The 17,402-nt window shown below is 46.6% G+C and overlaps 1 protein-coding gene across 1 annotated transcript; it reads left to right on the top strand.

Annotated features, from left to right (window-relative positions):
* The first annotated feature begins 570 nt into the window (after nt 1-570).
* Nucleotides 571-6,185, top strand: CEBPA (CCAAT enhancer binding protein alpha). The gene has a single exon (XM_078670715.1). It carries the CDS (start codon nt 914-916, stop codon nt 1,712-1,714), a length of 801 nt encoding a protein of 266 aa, XP_078526841.1. The 5' UTR covers nt 571-913; the 3' UTR covers nt 1,715-6,185.
* Nucleotides 6,186-17,402: the final 11,217 nt, after the last annotated feature.

Below are 17,402 nucleotides of genomic sequence, written 5' to 3'. Positions count from 1 at the left end.
GCCCTGCGTGCTGGACTAGTCACAGCTGATTACCATCCTCAGACTGGGCTGGTTCTTGGTGGCATTGCCCTGCGTGCTGGACTAGTCAGCTGATTACCAACTTCAGACTGGGCTGGTTCTTGGTGGCAGTGCCCTGCGTGCTGGTGGACTAGCCATAGCTGGTTACCATCCCTCAGACTGTGCTGGCTCTTGGTGGCCATCCTCAGACTGGGCTGGTTCTTGGTGGCAGTGCCATGCATGCTGGAGGACTAGCCACAGCTGATTACCATCCTCAGACTACTCCTCTGACCCTTGGTGGCAGTGCCCTGTGTGCTGGTGCACTAGCCATCGCTGATTTCCGTCTTCAGACTTCGCTGGTTCTTGGTGGCCGCTCTGTGCTAGACTGGCCAGAGCTGGCTGCAAACCTTAGACAGACCTGGCCCCCGCTGGCAGTGACTTCCCGTGAGGCAGGGCTCGCGCCGCGCAGCTGTTCCTATTCCGGTCAAAGGTTCAGGGCAGGGGGCTGGCACTAGAGGGCGCCTGGCGAGGACGCTCTATATATACGGGGCGGAGGCAGGGAGCACTGAGCGCAGAGAGCACCCAGGGTGGAGGACGGCAGCGGGACTGACTCACAGCACTGAGATCTGTGTCTCATCCTGAGCCCACACCTGCGCGCCGGGGCACTGAGAGCCTGGTCGGGGCTGTCACTTGCACTGGCACTAGCTGAGCAGCGGCGTTGTGAGCGCTACAGTGGGCGCTACAGGAGAGGCTGACTAAGCCCTGGAATCACCGATCCTGCGGCAGGATCGAACCCCGGACCCGCTGTGCTCTCACTCTCGCCCCCACTCTTCCACTCGCCATCAGGGCAGCCGGTCCCCGCCTCACGCTGGATTCCCGCAGCTGCTCGCCATGCTTCGCGGGCTATAGGAGCTCCATGGAGCCGGCGCACCTGTACGAGGCGGAGCCCCGGCTGAGCCACCCGCAGCAGCACCAGCAGCCCCAGCAGCAGGCGCACTTCGGCTACCGGGATCCACCGGCTGCGGGTGACCTGAGCGACCTGTGCGACCAGGAGAGCTCCATCGACATCAGCGCCTACATCGACCCGGCCACCTTCAACGACGAGTTCCTGGCCGACCTGTTCCACAGCAGCCGCGCCAAACAGCCCGCCGAGTACCCGTACCAGCCCCAGCAGGCAGCCATGTACGGCTGCATCTCCTACATGGACAGCAAGGCGGAGCAGCGGCCCCTGCTCATCAAGCAGGAGCCCCGCGACGAGGGGCCCCACCGAGGCTCACTCTTCCCCGGGGGCCCCGCGCCGCACCTGCAGTACCAGGTGGCGCACTGCGCGCAGACCACCATGCACCTGCAGCCCGGACACCCCACGCCGCCTCCCACCCCCGTGCCCAGCCCGCAGCACCACCGGGCCGCCGCCAAGCGCCAACACTCCCCCGAGCCCCACCGCAGCGGCAGCCGCTCCAAGAAGAACCTGGACAAGGGCAGCAGCGAGTACCGAGTGCGCCGGGAGCGCAACAACATCGCCGTGCGCAAGAGCCGCGACAAGGCCAAGATGCGCAACGCCGAGACCCAGCAGCGGGTGCTGGAGCTTTCCACCGACAACGAGCGGCTGCGCAAACGAGTGGAGCAGCTAAGCCGGGAGCTGGAAGGGCTGCGAGGGCTCTTCAGGCAGCTCCCCGAGACATCCCTGCTCAAGGCCATGGGCACCAACTGCGTCTGATGATAAGCGCGCAACTTCAGGGGTCACAGACTCATTCAAAAAAACAACTGCGCAACTCTGCTGTCATCCAAAGACTGGCGCAGACCCAGCGCTGGTAACGCCAAGCTCCTGTGGAGCCAGGGCGAGCTGGGGCTGCAGAGAATGACTGCGAAGCTCGAGGGGTACGCAAACTCTTCCAGGGAGAGACGGGTCCCCCGGAAGACTGCTGCAACATTTCCAAAGACTTATGCAGAAGCTAAGCAGCTGTACAAAAGACTGCACCACACACGGTCCTCCAAAGACTTGTGCAGAAGGAGGACAGCTGCCTCAGGAGGCCGTGCAGCAGAGGCACAGTCCAGAGAGCGGGCAGCCCGGAATTGAGACATCACTCGACCTCCCAGCACTGGTGTCACCCAAAGACTCAAATTGGGCCAAGGCTGAAACGCAATTTTGAACTCTTATGCGCCAGACTGAAACAGCGAGGCCCCGAACGAGTGTGCCACTGAAAGGTCTGCTTAAATGTGCTCGGGATCAGTGCACCTGGCCAACCACGGGGTACCAAAAGAGTCGTGCAGAATAGACTGCACAACCCTGGAGCCGTCTAAAGACTCTGCATTGCCAAAACTTCTGCTCCAAAAGGCTGTTTTACGACTAGGCCACAGACTTGCCAAGACAGCCATCGGCCAGAGGAGACTGTGCATTTCTGGGCTGACGCAGCACCTCATGCCGAAGGAGAGAGCCCACACATCTTTGGGGTTCTACCCAAACTCACCACGGACCAAAATCTGGACTGAAAGACAGCGCATAGGATAATTCAGAGACTTGTGCCAGGTTAGCACTGTTCCCGGGGTTCACCAACATTGAATGTCTGGGGTCATATATATATATTGACATGAAATGCCACTGTTCCCCACGGATACATCGCTCTTTAGGCATCATATATCTATGCATGAATGGCCACAGCTGCTCTCTAGGACTGTATTCCAAGCGCTGGGCTGCAAGGGGCATATATGTGCATGCACAAGGCCACAACATCACCTCAGGTTTGCACCCTAGCTGCACCCCCGCAACTGCTCCCTGCACATTAGGTACATTCCATTTCTGCTACATATAGAAAGTCACATGACTAAACTGCTGACTGGAGTGCCTTAAAGGTTTGGTTTATATACTGTGTTTTACAAATCTCCAAAATAAACAAAAAGCCTCTCACGCCTAATAGAACGGAAGCACTAGGAAAGCCATAGTAAGAAGCACACATTGACGTCCATACTATAATGGGGGAGTAGGGGGGGTGGGACAGTGTTATAACACGCTTAGACTTCCTCAAAAGCTTGAACTACTCACATTCAAGGGCGGTCAGATGGGATCAGGGGCTCAGCATTTCTAAATCGTCTTCAGTGCCCCAAGACACAAAAACGAATCCAGGGTGAACCTTAGAGGTATCAGGTACAGACACCCGCGGCAAGCCCCACAAAGAGCTGAATGAAACAGGTGGGGGCCTGAGAATGTACTAGCCCACAAGGAAAAATGTCCCCCTTGATAGAATATGCTAGCGCTGCGTCTGCTGCACCCGAACTGCTCTTTCAAACCAGCACTGCTTTCGACGTGCTGGGGCCTAGCGCCCTGACTGCATGCGCCACCTGTGCCTGGCCAAATGTGCTGTTCCTGGCTCAACTTTGAATTTCTCAATTGTGTCTAAAAGAGTTGGTTGACCTAAACTCTCTGAATATGCACTGTGTCCCACAGCTGTAATATTTTGTATATCGCGCCTTGTTTTGTTACACATTTCTACGATTAAACTGTGTTCAGTGCTCACTGGGTGCAAAGTGCGTTCCTGTGTGAGTTGTAGTACAAAGTGCCTTTTCGACCTTGTTTGCAGGCTGAAACCGGTGAAAAGTAAAGTCTGTGCTCAACTATGGCGTTGTCGTTCCTTTGTGCGTGACATTAATGTGCATACAATTCATCGGATTGTGGCCTAATCGTGTAGTCATTTGATATACTGAAAGCGTGAAATGAGCGACCCAGGCACACTCAGCAGGTGCCCGTGTTCTCATGTTGGTGTTCAACGCCTCGTCAGGGTTAGTTAGCGCTGCAGAAATACATTTCTAGGGGGACTTACACTGCCTCCTACAGAACGTGCTTTGCAATTGCAGCCTTTCCTTATAGGCATCGAGTTCTAATGAGGAAGTTGGGCCATATTTTAGCGAAGCACTGCTCGTGATGCATTGCCCCCGCACTCTTCCCCAGGGTTGTTTATTAAAATAATTTAAAAAATCACCAGTTGATGTTAAAAGCACGGGGCCTACGCTAGCCTTGCAGATGTTTTTTCTTTCTGGCTTCCAGCAAATCACGGATCCACCGACGGGCCTTTCCACCTGATAAAGGGAATGGCATCGACCTAAAACCTAGCGACCAAAATATGCTCGTCATTAAACAGGCAGGACTTGCAAGTTGTGTAATGCTAATGTTTACTTAAACATTAATTACACATACATCTGAAATGCTTGCGTTTTAACCTGTTTCTCCAAAAGTGAAAGTTACTTATGACGGAATACAGTGAACAACTTTGTAAAGCTGTCATTTTGTGGTCAGCCAGGTCATTCAATTTGGGTCCCCTGCGTGCAGTGTGACATGACACTGGTAACATGACCCTGTCCTTTGAGTGTATCACTCTCCCGCCTTTCCAGCCCCTCCCCTTAAGCTTTGACCGTAGATCTTTGAATATCTGTGAGGCATTTGGCAGTCACATTTCAGCTAGGCTCACCAAACCTCTCAAGCAAAGCGGCGCTTCATTTAGCGTTGCGTCACAGGCATAAATGAGCCATGCGTGGAGGCACAAACAGGTTACCAGCCCCACTCGGACTACAGGTCCAATCATGTTAACATAATGTGGCACGTTACTGTAATGCCGTGTGTATTGTAGGAGAGTGTAACCTCTCAGACACGAGGAAGGGAGGGAGAACGTCATTAGTAAAGCCATTGGGTTTGGGGGAAAAAAACGTAAACACACTTTTTCATATTTTGTGACAAAGCCGGGCGGGCGTCAAGGGGATATCACAACGTTTGCAGACAACCTAAGCTGTCCCAGCCCCTACTTGGATAATATCAACTTCTGCATATCCAGCTCCACACCCCCAAAAAAACTGACAGACCAGGTATTTTCACACTTGTCTAGCGCGACATGGTCGCTTTTCTCAAGAATATATGTCCACGGGATGTGGGCACGCGCTTGACTCCACAACTTGCCGTTTAAAAAGTTAACCATCAAGGCTGGGGAGGGGGGTTAGAGAAGCTTGTTGTTTTAGCAGGGTGCACACGACTCCATATTGTCATTTGAACAGCACAGAGATGACACTGTGTCATTAACACAACATGGTGATAGTTTTAACAACTTGACTAGGGTCTGTACTGGGGCATGGCTTATGTGTCGATTTTTAACTTTAAAAACCTTGTCAATAATTGTCTCAATGTGTAATTTGAACTATTTAAATGTCATTTCTGTGCCACTCTCGCTTTCCATACACTTGCGAAATGTCCTTTAAGTTGTGTAGGGGAATAGTTCTTAATTTTTGATACAGGGATATTAATGACAGCTATGGCCCACCACCAACATTCAGGAATGTGCCAAATGCAGTGCAGTGCCTTAAGAGACCCCAAGTAGCTGACCATGTGGGTTTTAAATCCAATCCCGGAAATGCAGGTACTCATGGGGCGGGGTCAGTGGAAAGGGGAGTGCCACGAGTCCCAGTGCCTCAGTTTTCAGTGACTGGGTTTCATATTGTGCGCAAGAGAACATGGGGCGTATGCTTTGTTAATACTGCTAGTGAAAAACATGCAAACTGTATTACTTCTTAACAGGAACATTAACCCACAAGAAGTCGAGTGGGACAGTGTGGAGAATAAATGCCTCTCACAGATTATTTATTAAGAATGCAATAAGAGAAGGGAGTGTCACACACACTCGATGGAATGCTGATCTCACATTTACAACTGGGTGGAATGGGCTAGGAACTGGAATCTGTTGTAATTAAAAATGCAGGCAGGAATGCCGCCTTGGTGCGGGCCGAAGGTTTGAGGCAGAAATAGGAAGGGCCTCAATAGTCTAATACCACCATCTCCCGAGAATTGTAAATCTAATTAGCGATCCAGGTGATGTTTCTGAAACAAGGCTGCACTCACCCTACACCTGCACTGTCAGTGAGACCCCCAGAACTGAGGGTACACCTCAAATTCTCCCTGCATATGAGGGCCACAGCTGCGCCACCAGGGCGGCCACGCCCCCTACAGCCTCTTCTTGCTAGATTCATAGAAAGACAGATTGTTCTTTACCTTTGGTTGAGAATTGTGTAAGCGAATTTATTTTTTATGGAAAATATAAGAAATAAACGAATGTGTATTTTTTATCTTTCAAATGTAACTTGATGAGTTTTGAAACATTGAGTTTGCATTTCTATTCACTTTCTTAAATAAAGTATACAGAATATGTTGTCTACTTCTGAGCGTGTGGTGTCTAATTTGTGTTCATATACAGAAATATTGGAAAAAAGCTGATGAAGTGATCTTGAGATGAAGCTGAGAACATGAACCAATTATCCATTGATACTGGTCAGAACACCAACTCACAGGAGCATAATTTATACACAATATTAAAAAAGGTTTTTTTTATCAGTGGGTGGTTGCAAAGAGTAATTTGAACACCATTGTCAACATTCATCTTACCTTTAACAAGCACTAACAGAGCCACTAAGTCTTAGTTTATAGCTTTTAATTGACCACATATGAGCGCACACATATGCCTGGCAATTTTTTATTGTATTGTTTTGTCTTTTTTGATTTTTTCTTTCAGAACATTAACTCCAAGATGGCTAATGATGCACGCCTCGTAACCTATGCGCACTTATGGGCCGAGACACCATTATAAATGCACTGTGCGACATGGCGGCCTTGTTTAATTTACTGGCACATGTCTTTGCTAGAATGGTAAATTAGAAGTAAAAGTCAAAACTGTACCTAGCTCAAAGAAATGGCGCAGAGCAATCCGTCTGCTATTTGCAGTTTCAAGGTTCTTCTCAAAGCAATACAAAGAAATACTGGGGTTACAACTTTCCTGGGGTCACCAGCAGGGCCCAAGTCCTAAAAAAATAAGTGGGGGGGGGAACTAACCCAGTTAATCTGTATGCACGTGACATCACAGCACGTGACATCACAGGAAGAGGCATCATAAGAAGTGACATCAGATCTTAAGCCCACGCATATATGTTTAACATGTCTATCACGAGTACATTGGAGCACATTTCGAGTATACGTGCAAACCCTCCTGATTTAGGTAGAAGATTCACATTTTTTTAAGCTACACATAAAACAATGTTGCCTTTTGTCAGCGTCAACTTCCTCCACCCATAGTGATATTTAAATTATTACAACGCCTCCTCAGGGATAGAAAGCTCTATATACATGCTATTTATTTTGCGTAAATACTGCGAAAGACAAACACACCCGACATTCTTACAGTGCATGCATATCTCTTAAACAGGGACTGAACAAAGTGAAAAGCTGCCTCTCTTAAGTATGTGTGAAGTGCTAACTAGGTGGGATCCTTTGTTTCCCCTCTGCTGTATTTTTGCATCAGGTGTGAGGATCCTGACTGCTCCCAGCCAAGAGACCTGAACAAAAGGAGGCCTGATGACCCCTCAGATTCTGCCTTTGTTATGTGCCCAGCAGGAGTCTGAACTAAGAAAACCCCCTCCCCGCCTGCACGTTGTTGTGGATCGAAAGCAGACAACAACGTGCAGGCGCTGCTGAAAGTCTCCCGGTGCTTGAAAATTACACCAGGGCGAATTCAGCATATTTTTCAGTGGGTCCCAACTTCTTAGCAGGGTGGACGGCGTCCAGCCTGTGAAAATAGTGGGTGGACGCCGTACACCTGTGTGCCAAGGTCTCCAGAGACCTGAACGTGGTGGTAAAATGGTGGAGGATTACCTGCCTGCTCTCAGGTGTCTCTGTTGGACGTATGAAACTGGACAAATGCAGGTCAACTACCTGCTGGTAAATCTTTGGCACCATCACCCACCTGCCTTGCATCCGGTGGATCATTGAAGACTTGCACCCTTCTCAGAGATGATTTCATTTGGTACAGAGGGAAGCTCTTATACAACTCCTGACAGCATAGTACCTTTTCTCTGCTTCCTAATTGAGAGTTGGGAGCTTGGTACTTGGGGTGTGGCAGAGAGACAGGGCCAACAGCAAGCTCGGCTTCAGTGGATTGACATTCTGGGGCTTGTCAGATTAAATAATTATTGCACCTGATCAAATTCAACACTGAGGTGTTCAAAATTAATTTAGTGCCATAATTATCATATATTCTGACTTTTTATGAACTAACATGAATTTTTTTTAGTGCAATCTGTAAACAAACATGTTTCAGTAAATATTAGGCTTTTTTACCTGTTGCATTCCAGTAGGTATGAAAAGTCAAAATGTAATGAGGGTCATTGCACTTGATAGTTACTGGGTGCAATAAATATTGAACAAGTTATCATTTGTGAGGTATTTGTGCAGAGATTGCAATTTAAACATTTTACAATTTAGGGCCTGATTACGACTTTGGGGGTGCTGCACCAGATTTTCGCCGGCACAGCCGAGCCAAAGCTGTGCATCGTCTGCCTGCTAGATTACAAGTTCAACTCATGTCTCAAAGACTTTCCTTTTGCCGTACCCACGGCAATGCCCTGAAAACAGGCACAGCAATGGGAATGCAAAAGCAGCTAAAGCACAGCATGGACTATTAAGTCTATGCCAAGCTGGAACTTGGGGTACATGCAAACAGGGGAGCACATGTTGTACCCGCTGAATGCAAACCCATAGCGAGGGGCATGGGGGCCCTAGGTCCCCCTTTGTCTCCCCACCACCAGCCTTTTCATGGTGGCTCACCTCCATAAAATGGCTTGTGGTGGGGAAACCAAAATATGCTCGGTGGACCGCGGCGGTCCCGCCTTGCATATTGTATATCCATGTCTGCTGTGCTACTGCCAGGGAATGGTGGTTCGCACAGTCGGCGCAGCGGTGGCAGTCTGAATAGCCGCCTTGGAATACAGCAGGCGCAGAGCCACCACCACGACTCTGGCAGTCAAAGACTTCTAAACTAAAAATGTGGCCATTAATACTTAATTCTGCTCTGCTAGACTTTTTTGTGCATTCCTGCTTCCAAACAATCAAGAGAAGAAACCTGCATTGCCTAAAGAGTATATAAGCTCCTTCAAAAGAAGGCAATTGTCCACATTCCTTGGTACCAGAGGTGGAAAAGAACATATTCAATCTTTTTTTTGGGGGGGGGGGACTAACAACCCATATCAGCCAGGTTATAGCTATGTCTGAACTGAAGTGGCGAAGTGAGCTAAGGAACTATGATGGATTCAACCCAGATCTGTGACGGGGGTGAATGTCTGAAAAGTTTCAGCGCTCAGTCCATCATCTCCTTGTGATTGCTTTTTTCAGCCCAGGAGGCAGGCACCTCATCTAATTGGAGGATGTTGAAAGTTGTTCAGATAGCCCTTCTCCATTTTGCCCCACAGATTTCAAATCAGAGGTACAGATAGAAACTAAAAACAGGGTGGTTATGAGTATTTCTACCATAGTGGTGTCTGTCATGTCCAATCTCTCAGTGTGCTGTCACAGGAATAATGTCAATGAAAAAAAGGGTCATGCGCTGTCTCAAAGACCAGTTTATCTACCAGAAAAAGAGAATTGTGCTACTGATCATGTAGGTAGGTTATTTCCTTTGATGCCTGCCTGATCAGTGACAAATCTGGTACTCCAGCAGTTAAAGAGGAGGTTTAGCTAGCTCTGCATAAGTACTTGCCAGAGAGCATGGGCCATGGATACTCTGTCTTTCACGTGGCACAGATCCTTTCTAAATGCTTTCCTTCTAATTTCTCTGATACCAAGGGTTTTACATAAAATCAGATTGGACAGGGCGATGGCTGCCTTAGTGGTTTCATCCTCAAAGCATAGTTCTTAGTTCCCATTACTTCTTAAACTGGCTGTTCAGCCTTAGTGAGCGATTCCACCAGATCCTTGTCCATTGAAGATCTCTCTGTTACCTCTGACAGTTCATTCCTCCACAGCAAGGGGCACAGATATTGAGAGGCCAAACCTAGAATCAAAGAGTTGTTCCTCAGAAGTAGAATTGTTGATACAGCAATCCAGCCATCCATTAACTTTGAAATCTTACTCTCGCCACTGGCAATCATTTATTAGATGGTATAAAAAAAGAGGTTCTTCTGGGAGGGTGGTGAAACCAGTCAAAATCGTTGTTTTCCTTAGTAATGGTTTGCAGTTGTGTCCGGCTTAACATAACGGGCACAATTGGCTGCTTTTAGAGCTTTTAAAAATCCTGAGCCAGAAGCTACAGCTCCATTAGTCTCTAGGTTATTGAGGAGTTTTTCTTCCTTAAAAAAATCTCATTCACTTCTCTTTGCCATCTTGGGATCTGATTCTGGGTTTGCTGGCTTTGAAGGGATTTCCGTTTGAACCCTTGAACACAGTAAAAATACAATTTCTTACCTATAATATGTACATGCTGTATTTCCTATATAAATAGGCTTTCCTGTTTTCGGTTATTCTTTTTGGTAAATATTGGTGTTTTTTCCCAGTGTTTTCCAGTGATTTCAATACCTTAAAAACAGTTGTTATCAGTGGTTATACATTTTCATACCATTAAAAACAACAGAAACAGTATTGTTCCGGTGTTTATGGAACATTTTCCTTTTATTATTGCTTGCTTTGCACTGATAGTGCATGGAATATAGACAGTGTTCATACAGTGTATATAAGTTCGACATTTATATTTACAACTCAAACTTATTGTAGTACAACATACAATACTTCTTCAGTGAGTCTTTGATCATATGCGCTTGCTCGTTCCTTACCTTGTAAACTTTTATCTGTGAAAAGGCCCTCTCATCATTGGCACTTGAAATGGGCAACGCCAAAACCGCCAGTACACAACTTGCTAACTCTAGGCATTGAAAATAGTTTCCCATGCCAGAGCTGGTGCACCTGAAGATTGTGATTCTCTGGGAAAGGTTCTGCAACATATGCATTTGAACTGGTCAAATAAGCCCTCAGAGTTATTGAAGCTGTAAAAAATGAAGCAGTACTTCTCAAAGACTGGAGAAAATTCCCCTTTATGGAAGGGATCTAGAAATTGTGCAGAGTACCAGAATGAGGCTTCTTTGACTTCAAATGCCATGGTTGGGGAAGGTACATTTCTATGCATCATTGCAAGCCATTTCTCATGCATTGTAAAATAAAATATCCTGACTGCTCCTCAACATTTCTTTGCTTACCATGTGGCAAGTATTCTAACATGGAATGTGTTGCAGTGGCAAAGTCACTAAAAGTGTTGCCCAGCCTACTCTCAAGAAGATGTTTCACATCTACACCAATAACACTGAACACTTGGTAGACAAGGCAGTTTTCAGACTCGACATTTTTTATGTCCACTACAGCAGTCATGTTTTTCCATAAAAATCAAAGAATGCAGCAGAGTGTACTTTTTTTCACACCACAATCAATATGCAACCGAAGATCCTCACATTTTTTGCCTTCGGCATCATCACTAGGCAAAAAATCTGTAAACGGCCGCCCCACGGATAATATTGATGAAGCAAAGCTTCGCATATTTTGCGGCTTGCCGAAGTCAAGAACCTCGTTTATGTGTAATAAGGTAACATAAGTATGTTTTACTAACGTTTATTTTTGTTTAGGCAAAGTTTATGAAGCTTGCCTACGTGTATTTCTAATACACTTACCCCGTGTACTTTAACATGGCCGCCGCTTGTATTTTAGTTACTGCGCATGCGTCAGCCACACTCACGTGTCCTGACGCGTCTGCAGAAGTGGAGGGAAATTTATGCGCATGCGTAATTCATAGCTGTGCTCATCATGTGGTACTGCTCGTGCCACTGCTCTTGTGCCCGTATCAATGTAGCTAACATTTAGAATGCATAAGTTTATTTCTTGATGATGAGTTAAAAGTACAAACCCTGTGATGTGTTTTCATGATGACATTATTATGTATTAATTTGTTTTCGCTTACTTTTCATGTACCGCGGGGAATGGGGGTCTGTCTGTACTGAGAGCCATCTTGGAGGTCCCTTCTGCGCAGATGCGACTTTCCGGGGACCTGACAACCTTGGCTGATGGAACTTAGCCAGCTGGCAGTAGTGGGCAAGATGCTCCTGAGAACTGACCTGCAAGCTCGGCTGAACGGAGTCACATGACCCTACTATGCTACATTGTTAAATTGTCATTGTGTTTCTGCACAGTTTCTCCTGGGAACCCCAAACTTGCTAGGCGGTACCCAAGTATGCTAATGAAGGCTTAAAATCTTGTATTGTGATTGGTGTGTTACCCAAATCCTACCTTAGGACCAATCGAAATTGAGGGATTCTGACACTTTGCAACATTGGGGGGGTGGTACACTGTCCCCAAACTGTATATCTACCCTGGGTTCCCCTAGGGAGCCGTCCGACTTGTCTGGTTTAGCTGACCTGTCACTGACCCATCGTACTCAATAGGTGACTGAAGATACAGAGCGCTGCGGAGCACTCTGTCCGAATTTGACCATAGACTAAGGTTCTACTGAACCTTAAAGTGCTGGCGAAGCACTTTGCTGGGAGTTCGCTGACCCAATCGGGGTCTTGATCGATAGCTGCAGAGCGGGTGGAGCGCAGGCGTTGCTTCCGAACTGTGGGTTCCGGTCCTGTCCTGAGAGGTCCTGTCCTGAGGGTTTGCTGTCCGGTCCTGAGGGTTTGCTGTCCTGTCCTGAGGTCCTGTCCTGATTCCTTATCCGAGGGTATCCTGTCCTATCCGGGGTGTCCATTCTGCACCTGCTGTCCTTTGAAGGGTATCCTTCCTTGAGGGTTTCCTGTCCTTAACTGACCCGTGGCCAGGGTTTGGTTTCCACACCTTTCTAGGTAAATATTGCTCTGAACCTCTTAAAATCTTGCACCTTCTGAATTTCTAACTTTTGCTTTAATAAAGTTCACCATTGCATATGTTATTTTTCCATGTCTTTCCGCAACTATTGAAAGTCATTTGCATTTTTTCATAAGTTTGTTCCTATGTCTTCACACTTGTTAGAAATTATATTTTGCATTGCAGTTTGTCATTTTCTGATATGGTCTAGAACCTCATTGCCTAGATTGTTCAAAGGCCCGTTCACCTTAAGTGAAGCGTGTTACTCTTTATAGACCCTCCTGTAGTTATACCTACATAGTCTGCCCCTGCTCAAATAATTCTGATTAGCATAGTATCTTCTCGTTACACTTTATATCAGTATTTCAATGATTACTCTGTCATTATTTCTTTACAGTTATATCATTTACGTTATCTTGGTTATTGATTGCCTTATTTTACTGTACCTTATGCACGAAGCAAATGAACTTTAGATAAACATTTTTAAAACTTCCAGTTGTCCGTGGTCATTTCAACAGTATTTTGAATGTTGTTGGTTGGGTTTGTATTTTGCTGCCTTTCTTTTTACAGCTAGCTCCCTGATTCATTGTGGTCATTAGGTACCCGCATCGGTGGATGGTAAGTCGGGTGCACTGAGAAATAATAGTAGGGAACACACACACAAATTGGTAGAGCTCGTGAAGTCACCTGATCGATGTATATGGTGATTTGAAAGTATATGGGCCCTGAAGCCGGAAACGGCGAAAACTATTGGTCGGGTGGCCTCGCGCGCTCTATCAGTTTAACTGGTAGCAGAGGATGGTTAGGGACTAGTTGAGAAATAATAGTAGGGAACACACACACAAATTGGTAGAGCTCGTGAAGTCACCTGATCGATGTATATGGTGATTTGAAAGTATATGGGCCCTGAAGCCGGAAACGGCGAAAACTATTGGTCGGGTGGCCTCGCGCGCTCTATCAGTTTAACTGGTAGCCAGAGGATGGTTAGGGACTAGTTGAGAGTAAGGCAGGGATTAGTTGGACTAGTTGAGTCGGAAGCTGCTAGTGTATTGATGCTGCTAGAAGAACGGCTGTTCTAAGAGACCTGATCATTCTCTTGTGAATACGCTGTTTTGGAATTCATGAATTGCTGTATTGTTATTATTCTTGTTCTTATATTGTTATATGTATTAATCCATGCATTTGTCAACCGTTTAGTTTCTTGTTGTCCGAACTCCCCGGGGAATTGAAAGGGCAAGTGGTGAATAGAATCCATTGTCCTGAGGTCACAGGCTCGAGGAAAGTTAGGTGCAGGTTAAGATAACCGGGAAGCACTAACTAGGGTTTTCTGAATACATGTGTGAATAAATGTCAGTAACGAGGTTCATTGGCAAAATTCCCATAGTGGCGTAACCTAGTAAGGGTCACATTGGAAGAGTAGCAGGTTCCTCGGAGCTAGCGTGAAAACAGAGGGGTCCGCTGGGAAACCTTAAACTCGGAATATATCCCGGAAAGAAGTGGATGAGTTTAGGGGAATAACAGGTTCACCGATGCTAAAGTGAAGGGTAGGCGGAAGAGATCTACCCGCAGCGAGTGAAAAGTAAATGGAAGTAGTTTACTTGCAGTAAGATAATTCTTTCTCTGTCTAGACACTTGAGCACTGTGGCGAATGTGTATTTGTTGTAAAATAACCAAGCACTGAGCACTTTAAAAGAAAGAAAGTTTCCGTTACCTTGTGAAGGGAGGGAGTCAGTCGCGAAGCACCTCTGACGTCACTCTGTGCCGCGCTGGGATTGGTAGAAGCAGCGGGCGGGTAGCGGAGCTGGAATAGTAAAGGAGGGGTGAGCGCCAGAGCGTGGGAACTGTCTCACGAAGGGGCCGCGCACCCATTGGCGGAGCTTATTTAGTGCCGCGCACCCGTTGGCGGAGATTATTCAGAGTCGCGCACCCATTGGTTGCACGGATTTTTGAAGCGCGTTCTGATTGGAGGTAGTTTGTAAACAAAGTTTAGCGCAAAGTCGTATGTGGCACTCGCAGACTACAGGCACTCGACCTGATCCAAGGCACCTAGGGTTTGAAAGGGATCAGTGGAAGACTAATAGATACGATATTATGTACGGAACCAAGAGAAAATTGTCCCTTGTAAGTAAGGTGAAAAATTATTTTAAAACGGACAAACCGATTAAATCTAGAGAAGGTGTTCTTGTCCCACCACCCAATACTCCTGCCTCATTCATGATGTTTGACCGAGGGTACAATACCTGTGTGTGGTTGGAGAATTGGGTGAAGTACACAAAAGATGACGGAGTATTGGCTTTTCCGTTAGATGGTACTTTCAATGGTAGGATTTTATTTAATTTAAGAACTCGGATGAATGAACTGCATCCCAGACCGAGACTAACGCAGTATGAGGCATTAGAGGAATGGGAGATTGAGGCTTTTGAAAGAGAAAGACCCCGAATGGACAAGGGTTTGACCAAGTGGTACCCCAGGCTGAAACAGGAGTCCAGGGATAAAAGGATGAAACAGTGGAGGCAGAGCATGATTGTTGAGGGTCTGTTTCCCATGATGCCGGCATGTCATAACCCTGCAGCGGGTGAGAAAAATACCGAAAAGTGTAAGCATTGGGGGGCCCCTGGGGAATCAGATGATGAATTGATAGATGACATCTGTACCAGAAGTCCGCCACCTTATAATGAGGGAACCCGACCTTCCAGTGTAGGAGATGCTCCCCGACGCCACTTCCTCAAGGAAGAAGACAGATTCCTAGGACTGGGAGGGGGTGGTCAAGTATTGCCCTATTCTGAGAAACCTGAACCGACGGAAACAAGGGATATATATCCCAAAGTGCCCGCAAGCCAGGAAGAAAAATATTCACGTACGAAAGTTTTCTTTCCCAGACCCCTGTATGAAAAAGAAGAGAAACCATCGAATTCAGGACTGCCTTTTGTTCAACCTCCATATGAGGAAGAACGCAGGTCCTTTAACACTGGAACTTTATTCCCGAAACCAAATTATGGTGGGGGACCAAGTGAAACGCATCCTACTGCCCCGAGTTTTACTCCTCCCTTGACCCCACAGATATTACATGATACGACTTTAAGAAGGATACTAGTGGAAAAGGAGCAAGAGGCTCTAGCTAGACAAAGGACAGAAATAATTCAGAAAATCTCCCAGTTAAATACCAGTCCTGAGGCATTGACTATTCCAGTAACTATTGGACCAGTGGTCCCGTTATATGGAAATGGTCAGGGAAATCCGATTACTCCAGTTATGACCCCAGTCATGGCACCCCCGAGACAGGAACCGATAATCATAGATGATCAGTACAGTGAGTGCGAGTCTGAAATTGCGTTCTTGGACTTGCCAAACAAACCGACCGGAAAGGGAATGCAGCAGAGGCATAACCCTTTTAATGCGAAAGAGATTAAATTAGAATCAGCAACAGGCACTAGGAATGTCTCTCTGGTAACTCCAGATGAAATTGAGAGTTGGAGTCGTGAATTAGAGAAACAGACTCCGCAAACGAAACCTTTAGACCTCTACAAGCTGAGGGTAGAAATAGAAGAATTAATGGCAGGAAATGTGGGGTTGGATCGATTGAATACCTACTCTGAAGAAGAATTGTCGTTTATATGTAAAAGCTTTACAAGGAACACCAGAGTGCTCCACGAAAAACTGACCGAAACAGCAGTTAGTATGGGGGTAGATATCTCAAAATCCAAGCCCTTACAGAAACCGTACAGAGCAGACTTCTCAGACAAAGATATAGAGCACCTGAATGTGGCAGGAAAAAAGCTGCAGATTAAAGAATTATTGGGAGTACTGCAGAAATGGGGAGATGTGGAAAGATGGAGAAGCAGGTGGGCGAAAAAGAGGGAAGAGGATCGCTCCCGACAAGTGACTCCTGAATTTGCTTTAAGGGAGGTGGAGAAACCTGAACAGTTATGCCCCATGCGCGAAGTACCTGGGGGGAAATATGTGCATGTCCCCTGGTCTAGACAGGATATTGTGTCCTTTACGAACGATTTTCCAAAATTACGAGAGAAACCAGTAGACTGGTACAGGCAGGTGGAAAGGTTCGTGAAGGTGCAGAAATGTCTGTGGAAAGACCTGGATGGGTTTTTCGACATTGTGGTTCCGGTAGATTTATGGACCCAGTGTAAAATAGCCATAGACTGGCCCAGTGAGGAGTACCCAAGAAATAAGGAAACAGGGGAGCCATCAAAAGATGTCATGCGAAAATATGAGCAGGTAATTCAGCATTTGAAAGAAAAGGTGCCCGCAAAGGAAACTGATTGGACAAAAATAGATAGAACAACACAGGAAAGGGACGAGACAGTGCACTCCTTCTATGAGAGGTTATTGCAGGTATTTAAAACATACAGTGGTATTGATAACATCGATTTGAAGGACATGACGCACTTTATTTACAGGTTTGTAAATGGGTTAAGACCTGAAATTTGTCAGTGGATAAAGGATAATAAAATCTGTTGGCATACCAAGAAAATGGATGAGGTCCTGCGGTACGCTAAGTACTGCGAGGACGAGATGGCAGAAAAGAAAAAGGCCCTTAAGGAAAAAGTGATGTGGGCTCAAGTGAAGGTCGCAGAACAGCAGGAAAAACAATTGAGTAACATGGTTAAAAATGCTGAGAACAAAAGTCCTGGGGGAGGGGGTGGAGGAAAGCCCCGGCCAAAATTTAGCAGGGAAGAGGCTATGAAGAAATTTCCCTGCCATCAGTGCGGCG

Source organism: Lissotriton helveticus, chromosome 12 (genome assembly GCF_964261635.1).
Source record: "Lissotriton helveticus chromosome 12, aLisHel1.1, whole genome shotgun sequence".
NCBI lineage: Eukaryota > Metazoa > Chordata > Amphibia > Caudata > Salamandridae > Lissotriton > Lissotriton helveticus.
This window is presented reverse-complemented; position numbering and strand designations above follow the sequence as displayed.